The sequence below is a fragment of the Microtus pennsylvanicus genome, chromosome 2, assembly GCF_037038515.1.
Source record: "Microtus pennsylvanicus isolate mMicPen1 chromosome 2, mMicPen1.hap1, whole genome shotgun sequence".
In the NCBI taxonomy this organism is placed as follows: domain Eukaryota; kingdom Metazoa; phylum Chordata; class Mammalia; order Rodentia; family Cricetidae; genus Microtus; species Microtus pennsylvanicus.
In genome coordinates, this window is record NC_134580.1 from 61,152,656 (window position 1) to 61,172,572 (window position 19,917).

The following is a 19,917-nucleotide window of genomic DNA, read 5'->3' on the forward strand; positions in this document are numbered from 1 at the left end:
TCTTCATGTGGTGTAAAGTTTCCTTACACTCTCGAATGAAACATCCTGCAGCAAATGTGAAAGATAAATAAATCTGTATTTTCTCCCAGCACACAATTGCTTTCACAGTGCAGAAAAACCAAAATGGTTCAACTTCAGCATTTTGTGGAAAGCGAGGAATCCTGAAAGTCCTCTGAAGTTATTGCCAGTGAAACTGGTGCCTATCTCTAACTGTCAAGGCAGTCTCAGTAATGTCCCTCCTACATCAAGCTTGCCTGTGGCTATGTCGCTTAGAATTTTCTTGATTACTTTTAACTGAGGTGAGAAGATCATCCCTGAATAGAGAATCGAATAAGAATGGAGAAGAAAAACCAATAGATCAGCTGGAAGTCAGGACCACGAGGGGTGCACCCACCCACGGAGACAGTGGGGCTGATCTATTGGGAGCTCACCAAGGCCAGCTGGACTGGGACTGAAAAAGCATGGGATAAAACCGGACTCTCTGAACATGGCGAACAATGAGGGCTGATGAGAAGCCAAGGACAATGGCACGGGGTTTTGATCCTACTACATGTTCTGGCTTTGTGGGAGCCTAGCCAGTATGGATGTTCACCTTCCTAGACCTGGATGGAGGGGGGAGGACCTTGGACTTTCCACAGGGCAGGGAACCCTGACTGCTCTTTGGACTGGAGAGGGAGGGGGAGAGGAGTGAGGGGAGGGGGAGAGAGGCGGGAGGAGGGGGAGGGAAATGGGAGGCTGGGAGGAGGTGGAAAATTTTTTTTTCAATAAAAAAAAAAAGAATGGAGAAGGGGAGTGAGTGTAAGCATCCAGGCATTCATTCCCTCTGCTCTTGAGTATGAGTATGGATGACTAGTTACTAGTTGCTTTGAGTTTTTTTTTTTTTTTTTTTTGGTTTTTCGAGACAGGGTTTCTCTGTGGTTTTGGAGCCTGTCCTGGAACTAGCTCTTGTAGACTAGGCTGGTCTCAAACTCACAGAGATCCGCCTGCCTCTGCCTCCAGAGTGCTGGGATTAAAGGCATGCGCCAGGCTTTGAGTTCTTACTAACAACGATGTACATAAACTGGATTGGTGAGCTATAAAAAGCCCTCTTTCCATAAGCTGCCTCTTTGATTGGAGCATTTTTTATCATACACACACATACATGCACACACACACATATACATACTAAATATATATGTATATATGTGCATGTATACATTATATATATAAAACTATGGACAGTATAATACAGAAAACACGAAAAAATAATAGATTCAACATATAGCGATAAATGTGGAGACAGATGTTTATCGATTTAAACAAAAAATTTATATAGGTATTAAAACACCACACATTACCTTATTAATACGTAGTTTTAATTTTAACATATCAGTCTAAAATTTAACATACTAATTCAAGTAAATGACTAATTACTTTTTTTATCTTGACAGCAAAAATAAAAGAATAGAGACATGCCTAAAAATGACATTGGAATGAATTGATTTCAGACCTGAAGAAAACTGGTGAGGTGAAAAAACACTGAAGTCAGCAGATACCTGAGAGTGAGGAGTAAAATCAACTACAAAAGGAAAGGAATATGAACATGAAGAAGACAGCAACAATACCGAAGAAAGATCCATGGAGAAATCACTGATGGGGAATCTCTAAGCTGTGTGAGAGACGTGGAGCCCCGTGCAGTCTTAGCAGTTACTGCACTGTGCATCCTTACTAAAGAGACATGGAGCCCCGTGCAGTCTTAGCAGTTACTGCACTGTGCATCCTTACTAAAGAGACATGGAGCCCCGTGCAGTCTTAGCAGTTACTGCACTGTGCATCCTTACTAAAGAGACATGGAGCCCCGTGCAGTCTTAGCAGTTACTGCACTGTGCATCCTTACTAAAGAGACATGGAGCCCTGTGCAGTCTTAGCAGTTACTGCACTCTGCATCCTTAATAAAGAGCAAGGGTGAAACACAGCAGCTGAGCACATAAAAGGGTTTTACTGACCATGGCATACTGACCCTACACAAAAAATTAGCAAAAAGTCAGCAATCACTGATGTAGTTATAGCAGGTTTTGTGGATAAAACCTGTATTTTTTCCTGAGTAAAGTTAATTATAATCATGAGATTTGTTAGATTATTTATTCTAACAAATTATAAATCAAACAAGAAGACTAGAATAAATTGTTACATAATATTAAGGAGACATTATATATGAAGTTTCAATTATACAATTATATAATAAATTATACAATTTATCATAAAAGTATTATTATTAATTGTTTTGGAATAGAAAATTTATAAATATTTTCTTACCCAGAGGTGGCTTCTACAAAGCATGTTCACTCTTAACTATTTATATGGGAGACAAATTTGTGTTTGTCTCTTTATTTACTTCAGTGATGAATACTGGCAAACTGCACTACCCTTCACAATACTGCACAAGCCGTTCTTACCGGACACGACCCCAACGCCATCATCACAGTCATAGTCGGACACCTCACTGTCACTCACTCTCTTCGACCCTGCAAACAAGTGACAGACGTCAGTAAACTTTACGGCGGGCCAAAGGAAAAATAGAAAGGGAATCTACGAAAGTTGAAAAATAAGTGAAAGTATTATGAATTAAACCCGAAGACAGAGGGGAGGGCAGGAGAGCTACCATGTGCTCACCAGCACGGCTTTCACGGGCATTTCATGAGGTTAGAAAACAAATCACAAAGAGGCAACATTAACACAACTATTCAAAAGCAAGTAAGACAAAATTCCTAAAAGGGTAAAGGTCTGTAACTATATTAAGCATGAAATATATAATTAAAGACTATTGAAAAACAATTGTTAACATTAGATGCTTCGGAACAAAGGCACATAACCGAGGTATATTTCAAAGAGCTAGTCGTGCAGTGGTGATTCCCAAGAGGCGGCCCAAGAGCATGAATCAGTTGTAGAACTTAATTACATTACAGTTTCATAAAGTAACTTCTGTGTTCTTGTCTTTGAGGTAAGGTCTCACTCCACAACCTTGGCTGTCCTGGAACTCACCAGCCAGGCTTTTCTCTCTCAGAGATCTGCCTGCCTTTGCCAAGGTCCATCTCTGGAAATGTTAATGTTAACCTCAATATAGCAAAACTGACATTAAGTTGAATAAAAACAGAATTTTAATGTCTCAAGATGAATACAACTGTCACTTAAGCCCGAAATGTACCCTGCACAGAAAGGACGCATGCTCAACACTTATTTTTCAGGACAGCACTACGGTGTCTCAGGATGGACACACTAGGCAACGGACCTCTGTCTAAGATTTCCTCTACTTTGGCAGAGCTGTAGTTTCTCAGACTGATGCGTTTTTGTCTTTCATCACATGCTACACACCACTCACTGAGCACTATTTTAGGAAACAAATGCCTTCCTATATAGCTCAAAAAGAAAGCCAGAGAGCACTCAACACAAAAGGCTTCCAAAGCAGAGATAGCGAGATGTCTGAGACTTTCAATATGGCCAAGGTTCTGTCAGAAGTACTCTGTCCTCCTGTTCGTGTCTCTGTCTGCCCTAGGCCATGCCATTCTCCTTGAGAGACTTCTATTACTGCAATTGTATAAATGGTGAAATCAAAGACTGGAGCACTCATACCTTGAAACTTGAATGCTTCTTCTATGGACTTGTAGTATTTTTTAGATGAAATCTGGAATAACTTCTCAGTTTATAAAAAAGGCCCGCTGGCATTTTTTTTTTTATTATATTGATCAGCATGGCAAGAAGTGACATAATACTGATATTTTGACCCATTCACACAATATATTTCTCTATTTATTTATATTGCTTAATTTGTTTTCTTAACAGTGTTTAAGTTTTCATTAAGTATTTTATACTTTTACCAAATTCATCCCTAAGTACTCTCTATTTTGACATAATTTAAAATCATATAGGTTTTTACTTTGTTCATTGCTGATAAATGTGTGTGTTTATATAATATATATGTATAAATATGGAATTTTGTTAGGTTTAAGCATATTAAAATATTTTCCAATTGAAGTTATTAAAAATCAGCATAAGTTTAATGAACAGTTAAACAGTTTACCTCCTGAGTACAATATGTTGTACTATATGACAAAATTGCTAAAAATGATACCTATAGCAAATGTAGCTTTGGTTTGTTTGGCTTTGGAAATAGGTCTGCTATACTGCTTAGGCTGCTTTCATCATCTGTGCACAGGCAAGGATGACCTGGGACTCCTGTGCAATTTTTGTGGCCTAAATGCTGGGGTTATAGAGAAGGCTACCACAGATCATGAGCAAAGATAACTCATGTGCATTTTAATTAAAAAATGCTTCATGTTTTTAACACCAGCCACTCATAAGCAAAACAAGACATTTAAAATTACATCCACTTTGGGCCAGCAAAATGGCTCAATGATAAAGGCACTTGTCACCAAGTCTGACAAGGTGATTATTGAACCAAGGATGAAGTTGGGTTCTGATTCTCACAAGCTGTCCTGAGACCTTCACGCACACCAATGGCATACACACACCTACACACACACACAAAATAAAAATAAATGAAAATTTCTAAATATATCCATTTAAATTAAGTTTTATGAAGCCATATATAACAAAATACACTAAATGTACTTTATTGATGAAATAATACTATACTAAAGGATATAATTTAGACACAAATTAGAAATAAAAATCTGTTTTAAAAAACAAGTTTTAGTGTCAAAATAATAAACACATAAACATGAAGGTACTGGAAATTTTCCGTAGGCAGTAAGGAAATGCCGTTGACACGTTAGCTAGGATTTAATATTTGCACAGCAGCCAAACAAAACACAAAACAACAAAGTAAACTACACTGTGCATATGAACACATGCATTCAACGCTACACACACTGTGTTTACCTGAATTACATGAACACAAGGCTTTATCTGGAAAACAATGTGGAGGCAATGTCAAAAATACAACCGATATTGCCACTGTTATATTTGTGGAAATCTCATTTCTACTTAATACTGCAGACAATAAAATTCAAAGTATTAAAAGTGTAAAATACCATACCAATTCAGAATAAGACAGAAACTCATTATATATGAATAAAAATTTAAATTAAGTTTATAGAAATTCTGACTAAATTAAAGTATTGCGACAGGAGCGGAAACTAAAGGAGATAGACCAAATCAGACACTCATGACAGCTTCCCAACAGCGCTCCTGTGGGGACCACAGTTCTATGACAGAATCCTAAATGCAGCTGCTAACTGCTGGACACAGAGCAGCAAGCAACAAGGGAACCGAAACTAAAGGAAAAGTATTCCTCATTTTGGAATTCTAGGTTTTAAAAAATGGCAAGTTTAAAACTGACCTCCTTTTAAGAAAAGGCAAGCATTCAAAATCTTAAGGATACAGTCACTTAAACAGATCATTTTAAAAATGTGTGGAAATCATCAAAAAGAAAAAGCATACAATTTTTTTCTCTATAATACATATCACATTTCTTATGGGGAGAATGTAACACTGCAGCACAGTTACTAAGGAGGCTTATTTTCTAACAATGAAGTAAAGTTTGAAAAATGTAATGATAATTCTAAAGGTAGCAAATGAGGAAATAAATTAATTTGCCAGATTTTCACAGGACTGATCTGTTTTGTTGGAAGCCTACACAGTAGATCAATTACATAAGATACTTTGAAGAACAAAACAGAACTTCTTTTCTGGCTACAGTATTTGGAGTACCGTGGGAATAGACTTAAAAGTAAGTACAAGGAACCATTTGGTTGCTTTTTGTTGTTGTTTGTTTGTTTTGAGGGTTTTATTGCTTTTTGTTTGTTTGTTTGTTTTGAGATGGGATTTCTCTGGCTAGCCCTACCTGTCCTGGAATTCGCCCTGTAGAACAGGCTGGCCTAAAACTCACAGAGATCTTCCTACCTCTGCCTCCAAGTGCTGGGATTAAAGATGCATGCCCTGTCTCCCATCATATAAAAAAAAGTCACTAAGTCTCCCATGGCTCCTCTCTGAATTAAGGGTATGTGTTTCGAAGCTTGCAGACCCTAGCTTATTGCCATGCTGAAGTCAACACTGTAGGGACTGAGGCTGCCCTGGGAGGAGCAGAAGGAAAGACTGTGCCCTGGAGGAAGGCAGACTGCAGGCATCAGGAGGGACAGTTCCCTGCCATGAGTGAAGAGGAGGGTGAAAATGTTCTGTGAATAACAAAGACTCAGTCTCTGGAAAGTTCTAGAGTCCATCAATACTGTATCATCACCCTAAGTAACTCCAAATGTGCTATGCCTATGGCATAAGCACCAGGGCAAGTGGCTTTAGGAGGATTAGAATGCCAAGACGTGGCTTAGGGAACTAGCCACTGGACCCTGGGACATGGTAATGAAGTCAATGTGGATAAAATATGAAGAGCAACTTCTGAATGAATCCTTTCTTAGGCTTCCTAAAACCTCTAGGAAGAAGCTCTTTAAAGGTATCTCAACATTGCATTAGATATAATTTTTTAAACAGTGTATATCATATCACGTTGGTGAAAGTTACACTTCCTATCTAAAAGGTGTGTCTTGGGCCAGTCACACTATCAAGCCCAATAAGAATGACAGGTACTTAATGCTGATGCAATTAAAGCAATAAATATTTTAAAAACAAAAGGGCAAAATACATCAAACTAAAAATGAGAAACATATGAAATATGTTCATTCAAATAAGAAATTTAAATAAATTACCAGAAGTTTTTCAAAAAGGACACAAGAAAAACTGCTGTAGAGCTTGGATAGGGGCATGAACACAGAGGGGTTTAAGGCTTCAAACCTACCCATAACTACAGACAACTGAAGCCGATGGAGGTTCTCCAATGGTGTAAGAAAGAGCACTGGCTGACATCTGATGTGGGAGTGATTTCTTATTAATAAAGAAACTGCCTAGGTCCCTTGATAGGCCAACCCTAGGTGGGTGGAGTAAACAGAACAGAATGCTGGGAGAAAGAAGCTTAGTCGGAGAGTCACCATGATTCTCCCACTCCAGGCAGACGCAGGCTAAGATCATTCCTGGTAAGCCAGCTCGTGGGCTACACAGATTAATAGAAATGGGTTAGGTCAATATGTAAGAGCTAGCCAATAAGAGGCTGGAACTAATGGGGCCAGGCAGTGTTTAAAAGAATACCGTTTCCGTGTAATTATTTCAGGGCATAAGCTAGAGCTAGCCATGTGGGCAGCCGGGTGCCAGGGACGCAACCCACCGCTCCTATTAATTACTACAGACATCAGAGGCCTGTATGCGTACATTATAATAATTAGTGCACAATGAACTGAATTACTAACCATTATTCTGGAATTTAGGAGTATACTAAAAATAGTGGCCAGAAAGAATAGACAAGTTCATTGTGAATAATATTGTAATTATTCCAACAGAGTAAGTTATAATAACATTTACAAATAGGGATGTGTAAATGTATATGGTCTCATGAGGTTAAAAAAGAATATTAGAAGTTAGTTTTAATTTTATCTGGTATATTGCTTAATGGAAATAAAATTCTGATGATTAGAGAATCAATTTTTTAAAAGAATAATAATGATTGCCTGGGTTTTCCTGTGACTTTCAGAGGACTAATCTTTTTTTTATTTTTTTTTTAATCTTTTAATTTTATACATAGCCAACAGCTTTCAGATTTCTAATGTGGCTGCCTTCATCAGAAAGGATCCATGGGAAACCAGTTGCTACTGCCAGGAATGTCTCACACAGTCAACAAGTAACATCATGGTATTTTCTCATGATTGGACACGTCTGACATCTCACTGATGCCAGTGATCCAGCACCTGACAGAGGTGATGCTAAGCCAGGGCCCAAGTGACCACACGGAAATGATGGTAGACCAGAGCCTGGTGACCACACGGAAATGATGGTAGACCAGAGCCTGGTGGCCACACGGAAATGATGGTAGACCAGAACCCTGGTGACCACACAGAAATGATGGTAGACCAGAGCCTGGTGACCACACAGAAATGATGGCAGACCAGAACCCTGGTGACCACACAGAAATGATGGCAGACCAGAACCCTGGTGACCACACAGAAATGATGGCAGACCAGAACCCTGGTGACCACACAGAAAAAAAGACACTTCATAAATAACAGAGCAGCGAGCATTCACCTCATCCCTCTATCAACTGTCAGAAGATGTCAAACTAATATTAAGCTCTTTAAGTTGTGGTACAAAAGTTAGTAGTAGCATTTTTAAATCTGGAAAATACTATTAAACTGTGCAAAACTAATGTAAAAGGGCCTAACACAATTGCTAGTAGTTAGAAAAAGAACACACTGGATTGTTTTAAAATTAATCAGTACTGTGTGTGGGTATGTGTATGTGTGTATGCATGTGTGTGCTAAGTTTGTATGCACATGTTTACCCACACATGGCTACAAAGGCAATGTGTGCATGCGTGTGGAGACCAGAAATCTATCTGCACTCCTCTTTGAGACATGGTCTCTCACTGAATCTGGTGCTCAGCAGTAGGGCTTGGATGGCTGCGCAGTGAACCTCAGGGCTCACAAGCCTGTCTTAGCTTTCACGGAGCGGGAAGCTGTGCCTACAGATGTGCACCAGCTGCTGAAGAGGTTTCCAGGAATCCCAAATCACTAAGTTTGCACAGTGTTTTACAGGCAGAGCAAGCTCCCCATCCTCTAAAATTAAAAAGCCCTTATGACCATACCATGGGGTAAGTAATGTCATCCATTTGATAAAGGAGAAAATCTAAGTATAGAGAGATCATCTGCCTCAAGTCATTAACTTATAAAATGGAAAAAAAATCAATTTAAGATGTGAAACATAATTTCAGCCACTATGTCAAAGCCATCATTTTATGTATTCATAAACTGTGATATTTTTAGGTATCTGCAGCTACCTATTAATGGAAGCTAATGTTAGCTCTCATTCCTACATTTAAGAGTTTAAATACTAATACCCCAAAAGTTGTGTTTACTTGATGTTATAGCATATAATATGCAACCAAAGTGATTTTAATATTGTGAATGTGAATGCTATAGACATGATTAATATTACTGTTTTAAATGATTAAAAAAGCATCAATAGTAGCCATAAAAACACTAACAAATGCCTATTAGCACCTATAATGCTGTTTTCAAATTCTGTCAGATATACAATCATGCTAGAAAAAGTCACCGAAAGCATGATAAAGTTTGCAAACTTACTTTGTAACCTACGTGTCGGGCTCTCCCCATGGAGCTGTCTTCGTGGCAAATATGGAGAAGGGTGAGGGAGGGGTAATGAAGAGACGTCGTGGGTCTGGAGTTTGTACCAGTGCGGTTCGTCATCTAGCAGTGCGGTTTCCAGTTCTATCAGAATCTACAGACCGAAAACACAAAGACCTCGTCTCCCAATGGTGAAGACTTCTCTTCAGCAGTGTTATAACTTTTACAATATTATTACAATGATGCTGTCTCAACAAAACAAGGACATTCAACAGTGCCAAATTGTCAGCGTGTTTTGACAGTAACTAAATGAGAAATACTTTTCCTTCCAAACTTTGTAGTGATTTTCTACTTTAAATAGTGACATCTATTGTATATACCCATCTATTGATCACCCCATTAAGAAAATATCAATTTTGCCATGACATGAGTAGCATTTTTTACTTTTAAAATGTCTATGAAAACTAATGTTTATATTTTATTTTCTAACTCAAAAGCATTTCCATTTATAGTTATTAGTAGAAAAATAACTTCATATTAATCAATAAATGAGGAAAAATAATTAACTTAAAGTATCTATTAATAACCAACCGGGTCACATTATTGATCTTTATTATGTATAAAAAATGACTATCTTTGTATTATAGGACAGATTGCCAAAGCTACAAAAGGCTAAAATGACCTCTCTCTGGGGTCAGATAAGCTTGTTGTGTTCCTTAAGCCTTGATGTACACTGAACCGTACTGCAGACAATTCAAAACCAACACGTCACACCACCAGTCCCCTAATAATGTACAACTGCTATATGTCATTCAGAAAGAAACAGGAAAAGTCAAGAAAGGATGCTTAACATATACCGTATGACATGATGATGTAATACGAATTTTTTAATTATAAAATAAATCAGTCTGTATAGATGGGTTAGTTTTCCTTCCTGGGGCTCTGCAAGAGTGAGTGGGTTTGTTGTTCGTGCTACACGTGGGTGTTCACGCACGTGAAGTGGATCTACCGTGTGAAGATAAACTGCTAAGTCACAGTGATACCGAGCTACAGGCAAACAAGCAAGCTGTTACTTCACTGTGTCTACATGTGCCCTGTACATCCAATAGCAGAGGCGCTATGCTACACAAGGCAATACATACGAGCCTTATAGCCTTACTTAATGCCCTACTAAACGGGAACTGCACACTGGCATTATTTACACGGGGCCAAACGGGAAACTGAAGCAGGCCAAGATGGATTTGTTGAACAGAGGACGAGGAAGTGATTGTGCCAGAAACAGTCAAGGCCCATTGTACTCCAGAACTGTACGGTTCTTCTCTCAAAATCATTCATAGCTTTGTAACTCTGTGTGTGTTTGTTTTGACACGAGGTTTCTGTGCAGCTCTGGCTGTTCCTGAACTAGCTGTGCGGTGCAGACCAGGCTAGCTCTACAGATTGGCCTGCCTCTGCCTCCGGAGTGCTGGGATTAAAGGCGTGTACCACCACTGCCTGGCAAGGTTAGTAACTCTCTAGGTGACTTAATTCAGTTCCTGTTTCTATGTCCTTCCTTTCATCTAATCAGGAAAACTAAGTAGAATAAATAAATGGAAGCGAAGAACTGATTGTTCTCACTATTACGTGAAAATGGCTAGAAAGTCACTTCTCTTACGCCTCTGGAATTTGCTCTTCACATTACAACTGGAAATATTTTTCTCAACTCACAATTTAGGCAATCTTTGTCCTCATTAGTCAGGGAATTAATATAAGGAATGTGTTCTGTGTCCTTTTGGCCTTGAGGTTTCATTTCTTATCACTTCCTCAGCCAATTTGAGGCAGGGACCTAAACTCCTCCAACCGGAGGCTGTGCTACTCTCTGCAGAAATCTCACTTTCTTGACTAAGCTAACATCTGTTCTTTATTGGTACTTCCTTTGGCTGTTTCAGTATTTCTACTACATATTCAATATCATAGCAATATCTGAATCCATAATGAGCTCTACACTCTTGAGGTAGGCCTGTGGAAAACTGTCTGATACCTTATATGGCTTACAAAGTATTCCATGAATAAATGAATAATTGGCCCAATAAAATAACAAGAAGAGAAAACACTATATGAGACAATAACTCTATCAAGTGTAAATCAAACCTTTGTCATCATACTAAGATTCCCCATGCTGCTTACGTTAATGGGGTTTTCTTTATTGGTTTTGCTATTGGTTTCGGTTTGAGACAGAGCCTCACTGGGATGCCCACACTGTACTTGAATTCCTGAATCAAATGTATCAGTTTCCTAGTAGCTGGGATTATAGGCATACAGTATCACTTACACATCCAATTTTACTAAGAGTTTTAAGAACATTGTTTTCTTTAGTGTTGCTAAAGTTTATCTTAAGGCAGCTAATCCATTCTGCTAATAAATAAACAAATTATGCATATATTTTTCAGACATTTAAATTCCTAAGTATTCCAGTAACAGTCCTTTAACAACAGAATAATCCAAGAAGGTTCAACTTTAACTACTTCCAGGTACCTCTCCTAAGAATTCACTCTCTTCTTCCCGAACCCTAGCTTGATCCCAAAGGGTAATCTCCAGCATTCGCTCCCGGAACTCTCTTCGGTGGACAGGAGAGTAAATGAAGGTCTGGTTCCATTTGGGTTCCAGTGTTTTCTTCACTGTCTTTGTTCTTCTCTTGTTTTTATCACTATTTTAACAAAAAGAAATTATGCATGCTTACATAAAAAGATTCCACTCTAAATTCTATCCATTTAAAATTGCTCAAGTGAAATCACATATTTGTTTTCTGAAGTTAATGTAAACTTTTACTTATAGTTAGATTATGATACAATTGCATCATCTCTGCAATTAGTATGAGCAACAGCTCAAATAAACCTTCTATTCACTTAAGCGAAGAGTTTAATTGTTAAAAAAACATAGCAGTGTTTACTTCATATACAAATAGCTTAGCTTAGCTAACAAGCAATCGTAGTACATATTTTATGAAGTAACTATCTCAAATAAGAAATGCTATTAGTTTATTTGACAAAAACAAAGGCAAGTCTTTAAAGACAAGGAACACTGTTTCTATGCAAGGAAGTCAGAGTAATATGTGACGGAAACAGGAGCCAATCATCTTGACATACTGGACCCAGCGGTAGGAGGCTTTCACACTTACTTTGATGGACTAGCTTGAGTTAGAAAATATTTTTAAACTATGCCACTCATTAAATGCATTTATTATAAATTACATTTATAAATTACAAACATGTATTATAATATCATTATGACATGAGCTGCATTAAAATATACTAAAATAAAAAATTAATGATGGACAATTGGTAAGTGGACAATTAGCTCTAAGTAGAACTGAATCAGAAGAAGGCTGGGAGAATAAGTCTTAAGCTTAAGGAAAGAGAGAAAGAACGAACTCTCACATAACTAAGAGCTAAAAAGGAATGCTTCCTCAAGTCCCTCAAAACAGAGCACACACAGCAGATTCTCTGCCAGCGCCACCTCCTTCTCCAAATGAACTGTGATAAAAACCTTATTTTCAACAAAGTAGAGAAATAGGCTTTGATTTTCTTAAAAGTGTAAATGAAGCCCTGAAAGTGTGTCATAGAGTTGAAGTCAAACAGTACAAAGGGAAGAACTGTACTTAATAAAGACTAATCTATGGGGGTATATTTTAAATAGATAGCTAAAATAAATCCTTAATCTCTACATTATTGAGAATACAATAAACATGTGCTCAAAAAAATCTAATCAAAACTTTATTTTCATGCTAGGATTTTGCCTTCAGTTTAACTTAAAGTAACAATCATAAACTTGACATTTGCATCCAAATTTTTTAAAAAAGGATTAAATATATTTGTGGTCATAAGCAACTTTACTTCAAAATATTACTTTTATAGAACATGGAACATTAAGTAGAAAGTAGTTTTCTGACTAACATAATTGGAATTTTAGAGCAGATATATCTTCTATGTCTCATGGACATTCTGGGAAATCTTAAACTAAATATCAATTGTTATTTTATATATTCAAGATTTCCTCCTGAAAAATTTTTCAGGAAAAACTAAATGAATTGTCATAGTCATGGATAAAAATTAGGTCAAAGGAAAAAAGAAAAAAAGCCAACATGATAATGCAACTTTCTGAGTATATAAAATTATTTTTTTTTTATTGATAAAAGGGAAAAAAACAGTATCCGCCTCCTCCCAGCCTCCCATTTAGAGGTAAAATCCCAGAACAACCCATCCAACAAAGTAAGCTTGAAAAGCACACAAATCTTGGTATCGGACAAGTAAAGTGGCTTAGAAACGACCTGAATAAAAAGTTCAGAGAGCTCTTACATTCTTTGAGGTTACAAAAAGAAAGTTTAGTACTATCTGGGGATTTGAAAAACACGTGGACTCCAAAGTGAGTGATACTATTAGGAGCTGTGGCCTTGATGGAGGAGGTGTGTCACTGTGGGGGAGGGCTGTGAGGTCTCTTCTGCTCAAGTTTCTCTCAGTGTGACAGTCAGTCAACTTCCTGCTGCCTCTGAGTCAAGATGTAGGACTGTCAGCTCCAGCACCATGTCTGCCTGCATGCTGCCAGGCTCCCACCATGACAAACCTCTGAAACTGTAAGCAAGCTCCCTCAATTCAATGTTTTCCTTTATAGGAGTTGCTGGGATCATTCTGTCTCTTCACAGCCAAAGAAACCCTAAGACACACTGCACGTGGGATACAAAGGGCAAGGTAAGCAGAGATATTTTTATTTTAACCCCACTGTATCAAAAAGCAAGAAAAATTGGGAAAAGTCATACAAAACTAAATAATAAAGTCAATCAATAAAAAGACATGCCGGGCGGTGGTGGCACACGCCTTTAATCCCAGCACTTGGGAGGCAGAGGTAGGCGGATCTCTGGGAGTTCGAGGCCAGCCTGGTCTACAGAGCTAGTTCCAGGACAGGCTCCAAAACCACAGAGAACCCCTGTCTCAAAAAACCAAAAAAAAAAAAAGAGCTAGTTCTGGGACAGGCACCAAAGAAACCCTATCTCGAAAAACCAAAAAAGAAAAAGAAAAAGAAAAAGACGTGGTAAACTTTCAGCACCATAATAATTACACGTGGGGAAGTACAGCTTAGCGGGGTATGGCACGCGCTGCTCCCCATGTCTGACAGCCAGAGTCGATCCCCAGGGCCTATGGGAGAGGAGAGTACTGATCATCACAGATTGTTGTCTGACTTTCATGTGAGGGCTTTAGAACGTGCACAAACCACACACACACAAACACGCGTACAGACAAATAAATAATGATGTAATTTTAAAATAAAAATACAATAAAAATTTTCTTTAAGAGTATGAATTGCTGAAAGCTAAGTAGCTTGAGAATAAGGCCGAGCTGAGTGCCATATTGGTCGTGGGTCTGTGTCGATCCCTCCCACAGATTTTGATACTAACAAACTACTGTGTGCTAAAGGAGAAGCTGCCAGGGTAGTGGATGATTTGCTGTGATATATATTGTTCAGCTGAAATTTAGGTTCTATCTGACCACTCCAATATGGTTAATTTTTTTCTTCCTTACATTTTAATATGCATCTCTGGACAAAAAAAATCTAAATCTTCAGAAACAACACCTTTTTTCAAGTTACTTTTAAAGGAAAAATTGATGGAGTAAGAAGTTTCCCATACTTTAAATATAGTGAAATCTTAACATATTGTGAAATTTGTAAACAATTTAAACATGTATCAAATAAGCTGCAATCGCTAATTACCTGCTCACATCACCTTTTCCTTGGCTGACATCGCTCTGATGATGCTCAGACACTGGAAATCTGGTGTTTATGGTGGCGGATACAGAGCTTTTGAGCCTTCCCTCCTTGGAAAGCTTTCATGTAGATGTTTTAACCCCCTATATTCTGTAAACCTTTTGTTTGGTTGGAAGTATCACCCCAGCCCCCTTGGCATTCATATATACAAGGAGTCTGGAATATTTGGTGAAAAGTTCTGAGCCCCTTCCCCTGGGAGTAGCTGCAATCCAGACTCCACCTCCAAGAAAACCCACCAAATGGTGACCCCTCCTCAGGTCAAGAGGTGTGGATGTAAAAAGTGGAGAAGAATATGAGCACAAGCTGTTTCAGTTCCAACTTTGTTTACTACACAACCTACTAAAATTTGTATTTTAAAAAATAAATTTTAATAATTTTGACATAGAAACATATTCCTTAATAAATACAATATGCAGATGGCTTAAACTAAATATTTAAATAAAATCATATATAGTAAATCCATGTTTTAAAATAATCTCAAATACTTACTGTCAATTTTTGATTCATCAGAACGATTATATTTTTAAAATTTCACAGCTATCCAACTGTCATGATGTGAAATACTGAATGACACAGGACTGAAACATTCTTTACTTCCCCACTTATTTTTAGGAGCATATATGTTTTAATTTCAAATCCCTACCTTCTGTCTGGAAGAAAGTAAATTTTAACATAAGGATTTCGTGGCCTCCCATCTTCTCTGGAAGGGAGATCCTTTGCACCCAGAATGGTGACTATCAACTGGTGACCAACCTTGTCAAACCATAGTTTTATCTGAAAAGCAAAAGCATTCATTATTAGCTCAAAATTTACTTCCAATACATGTCTACATTTCCAATCTTTATAGCATTCTCTAATACTGATATAACTGAAATGTTAAGAGAAAAACATTTTCCCCAGTAAAATGTGATGTGTTAAAATAACAGGATATCCTATAATAACTTCAATGAATAGATGGATTGATGCTGATGTTTTAGTTTTGTTGATGAATCATTTGGACTTTTACTATCTGGATGCAATGGTCATATAATAATTATACTTACTGGATTACATACTTTGTACAAAATAACTCCTAACTCTACCTTTGTGCAAGAAGCACTATCGTTTTGTTCACTTTGAGTTGTAAATGGGTGTTCCAAATGCAGTGTGTGGACAGAAACAAGGAAAAGGTATTTATTCAGAGGGAGGTTACAAGCAAATGTTTCGTGTCTCCTTAGTAAAACACATCTCAAAGGATAGAAGGCTTACTCATAGCCTTAAGAGATTCGTCAAGTTTGTGTTTGAAATGATAATAAATTCACCTTTTAAAGATTTTAGAGGCATAGTTCCTTCTTCAGTGAAGAAAATACATAACATCCTTAAAATAATAAAGTTTCACTTTAAAATTAAATGTGCATAATTCTGCTGCAATAATTATGAATTGTGACTTCCAGTCATGCTGCTCCTGGGTTCTCTTAAGAGCTGCCATCTCCCTGCACCTCAACCCTTCACTCCTCACTCACTGAGCTTTCTGTCTGCATCTGCATTAGAGATCCATATTACCTAAGATTCAGCATCTCCTACCGTCAGCTTAAAATTGAAATGGGGCCAAAAATATGGAACTTGACAACGACATGTCTTAGTTATACATGAAGCTCAGCAGTTCAGCTCCAACTCCACCATGGTTTTGGCGGGTCCCTCTGTATATATTCCAGAGAGCCAAAGGCTGACTCCCTGCTGAGTCAGAAGAGGCAGATTGACAGCCTAAGATACAAAATTACTTCTGCTCTTGCCCTGTCAGGGTTAAAATGGATGAGCCCCTTACAGGATATTTAACAAAAGATATTCAAATTTTTAAAGTAACTATTAGTAGTTTTCATGGTTTATTGTCTTGAATTTTAAAGTAGTTTTATCTTGCTATTGTATAACAAAATTTTTCTACCAGCTAAGAAGTTCAAAAATAGACCCTCAAGAAGATTGCCTTAAGCTGCATTTAATAAATATCTGGAAAGTACTCTTATCTGCCATATTAGAAAGTTACACATTTCTAGGCTGGCTATTCTCCTACAAACTAAAATGGGATCTTAGAATTTTAAGAATTGCAGCATTCACTCAAAGGATCGAGGACCACCACTCCCCCTCAAAGGAAAACAGGTTTAGTGGCTAGACATGGTGACAGCACAGGAGAAGGGCTGTGGCAAACCTATAGACTGAAGCTAATCTGAGCTAAGAGCAAAGCCTGTCTCAAACAAGGAGAGAAACAACCACAAACTGAAGAGAGAGGGGCTGGGGACTGACTCAAAGTTTGAAAAGAAAAAAAAACTTTTAAATTCACATGCTGAGCAATACTAGGCTACAGATATAGATAAGGATAACAAGATAGAGAGAATAAGCTATTCTTTATACAAAAGCCAAGAGATAAAAATAAAGAAATTAGAATGTTTGATTTTTCGTGGAATGAAGGTAATGTCGAAAGTCTCAGAGTCTTCTAAAACCTGTGACAAAGGTCAGATTAATTTATGTAATCTCCACTATCACCAACGACAGCAACTCTTACAAGTTTAATTTTTTCCATAAACTATTATCTTCAGATAATATAGAGCTAACCACTATTCCTTACCACTCTTTCTTACATAAACATACATTAGCTTTATTGTACAGTACTGTTAACTAAATTATACTGTTCAAAAATATGTGTATTACCACTATTTGATAAGAACCTATCCCATTACATCGGATCAAAATCGGACTGTTTCTGAGATTGTCTTGAGCTGGGCACTTACAAACAGCCCTGACTTTCAGTTTCATTACAGAGTGGAGTTTTCATTACATTACTGGGGTTTTTAATAGGTATTTTATTATCCATGATATTTAACATATTCTTAAAGCAGTATTTTAAAAATAATATTTAAAACTTATTTGTTCCCTAAAATACAAAAAATACCTCATAATTCTATCCTTGACAAGTCTTAGTTAAATCATTTAATAAAAATCTTGGTACTATTTTATTGTTTAATATGACTATCTCTCAGCTTCAGCATTTAAACAATTTAAACTCTTCACAATAGAAATTTAGCATCAAACATATTTTATATTATATGATATCTAATGGAATTAATATTTTAATTATTTAAAAGTATTATCCAAAGCCACCATTCTTTTTAAAAACATGCAACAAAGCAGGGAAGGCATACTACTACTTTGAAGATAACTATTTGGCATTGCTATACCATATAAACAACATCCTAATGGAAAGAGGCAAACAGCTTGTACCCAAGTAGTACATAAAAGGAAATTAAATGATGAAATACAAACAAAATAACATATACACATCATTTGGATTGTGAATTTTTTTGTTCTTTCAAATTCCAAAAGTTAATTCTTATATATCGAATGTTTAAAAAAATCATATTTTAAATAAGGTACAAATATATTTGCCAATCTCCTCAAGGAGCCATTGCTTGGAAAATGCAAGAGAATGTGGATGTGACGTGGTATATGAGGGATTTAAAGAGACAGCAACCTTTGTGTAGTAAAGGAAAATATCTGGAATTTTAAAATTAGCTATTTCAGTAAATGTTACAGAAATAAGCCAAATCTACACCAAAACACAATTGGAATGCAACTTTGAAACATATGCATTTGAGTACTGCAATAACTGCAAAATCACTAATGATGATTGTCTCTTTAAATTTGTATTCAATATTCTAATCTCCATGCAGAATTTTACAAGCTGTCTTAGAAAATGATTTGAGAGTCAATAGTATGGTTTGGAGCAACATACCAAAAAAAGTGTTCCTACTACGCATTTTCCAAAAACATACAAATAAGGGATAAAACACACTTTAGCTTCTATCAGGCAGACAAAGCCTTTACCTGAACCCTAGGAACAAAAGGCGATGTTCTTCTACTAAGGCTTTGGCTCTGGTAAGCAAAATTAAAGAAAAAAGCAATAAAACAAAACCAAAAAGGACAATATGCTGGAACCAAAAGACCAAAAGTAAAAATGAACATATAAAACTCTCCCTTAAATACAATGTTTCCATGACAATATTTTTAATTTAATCACTTTATTATAAAAAATAAATATTTCCCAATGCTAAAATATATGAAAACTATTCAAAACACAATAAATATCATAATTTGTTGAACCATATTCTTAAAACATAGTCAGAATAATAGGAATTAAGACTGAATGTACAAGATAATATAATTTTAAAAAATGATTAAAGTATAACCCCAAATCAAGAAAATTGAAACTTTACCCTTAAACACACTACAGCCTGTGATATCTGTGGGTGACTGCTCCCACGGTACCCACAAACACCAAATCTACCGATGTTCAAATCCTTTACAAACAGTGGCATAGGAGATGCACAAATTAACAGGATCTCTGTGCCTTCAATTAGCTCTAGACTATAAGTGATAATTTATAATAGCTAATATAATGGAAATACTACAAGTTTTTGGTGCATTATTATTTAAGAAACAATTACAATATTAGAGTTAAATTAATATTAGCTGTTCACAGAGACAATTTTTTTAATCAATTCGTAACTGTGTGAGAGTATGGATATGAAATTTACTAAAATGGAATTGTAATTGCACACAGATCAAAGTAGAGCGCAGCATGAAGGAGGGAACGGGACGAGCTGCTGGCTGGAGATACTATTAACTGCGGGCACAGCTACTAACAACACTATCTCAGGACTTCATAGTTACAAAGATACTATTAACTTCATAGTTACAAAGATACTATTAACTTCATAGCACAAAGATACTACTACCTGCGGGCACTGCTACTAACAACACTATCTCAGGGCTTGATGGTTACAAAGCTCTCTATGTTTCCTTTAAGTTTATGGTGTGGACATTGCCTCCTGATATTCCCAGCAGCTCTGGGAGCTCACTGTTCTGATCCCCAGTATACAAGTGAAGAGAAATGCCTAATAAGGTCTAGATGCGC

The 19,917-nt window shown here is 36.9% G+C and overlaps 1 protein-coding gene across 49 annotated transcripts in view; it reads right to left on the reverse strand.

Annotated features, from left to right (window-relative positions):
* Rims2 (regulating synaptic membrane exocytosis 2) overlaps positions 1-19,917 on the reverse strand; it is a 410,761-nt gene that overhangs the window by 191,440 nt on the left and 199,404 nt on the right. For 29 of the 49 annotated variants that reach the window (XM_075961105.1, XM_075961103.1, XM_075961115.1 and 26 more), the window contains 4 exons: positions 15,616-15,746; positions 11,691-11,862; positions 9,180-9,333; positions 2,436-2,504 (listed from right to left, as the gene is read on the reverse strand). In XM_075961105.1, coding sequence (XP_075817220.1) covers positions 2,436-2,504; positions 9,180-9,333; positions 11,691-11,862; positions 15,616-15,746 — 526 coding nt within the window. Of the gene's footprint in view, positions 1-2,435; positions 2,505-9,179; positions 9,334-11,690; positions 11,863-15,615; positions 15,747-18,827; positions 18,876-19,917 lie in introns of all 49 variants that reach the window. The other 20 variants (XM_075961107.1, XM_075961122.1, XM_075961098.1 and 17 more) reach the window with 1 other exon arrangement.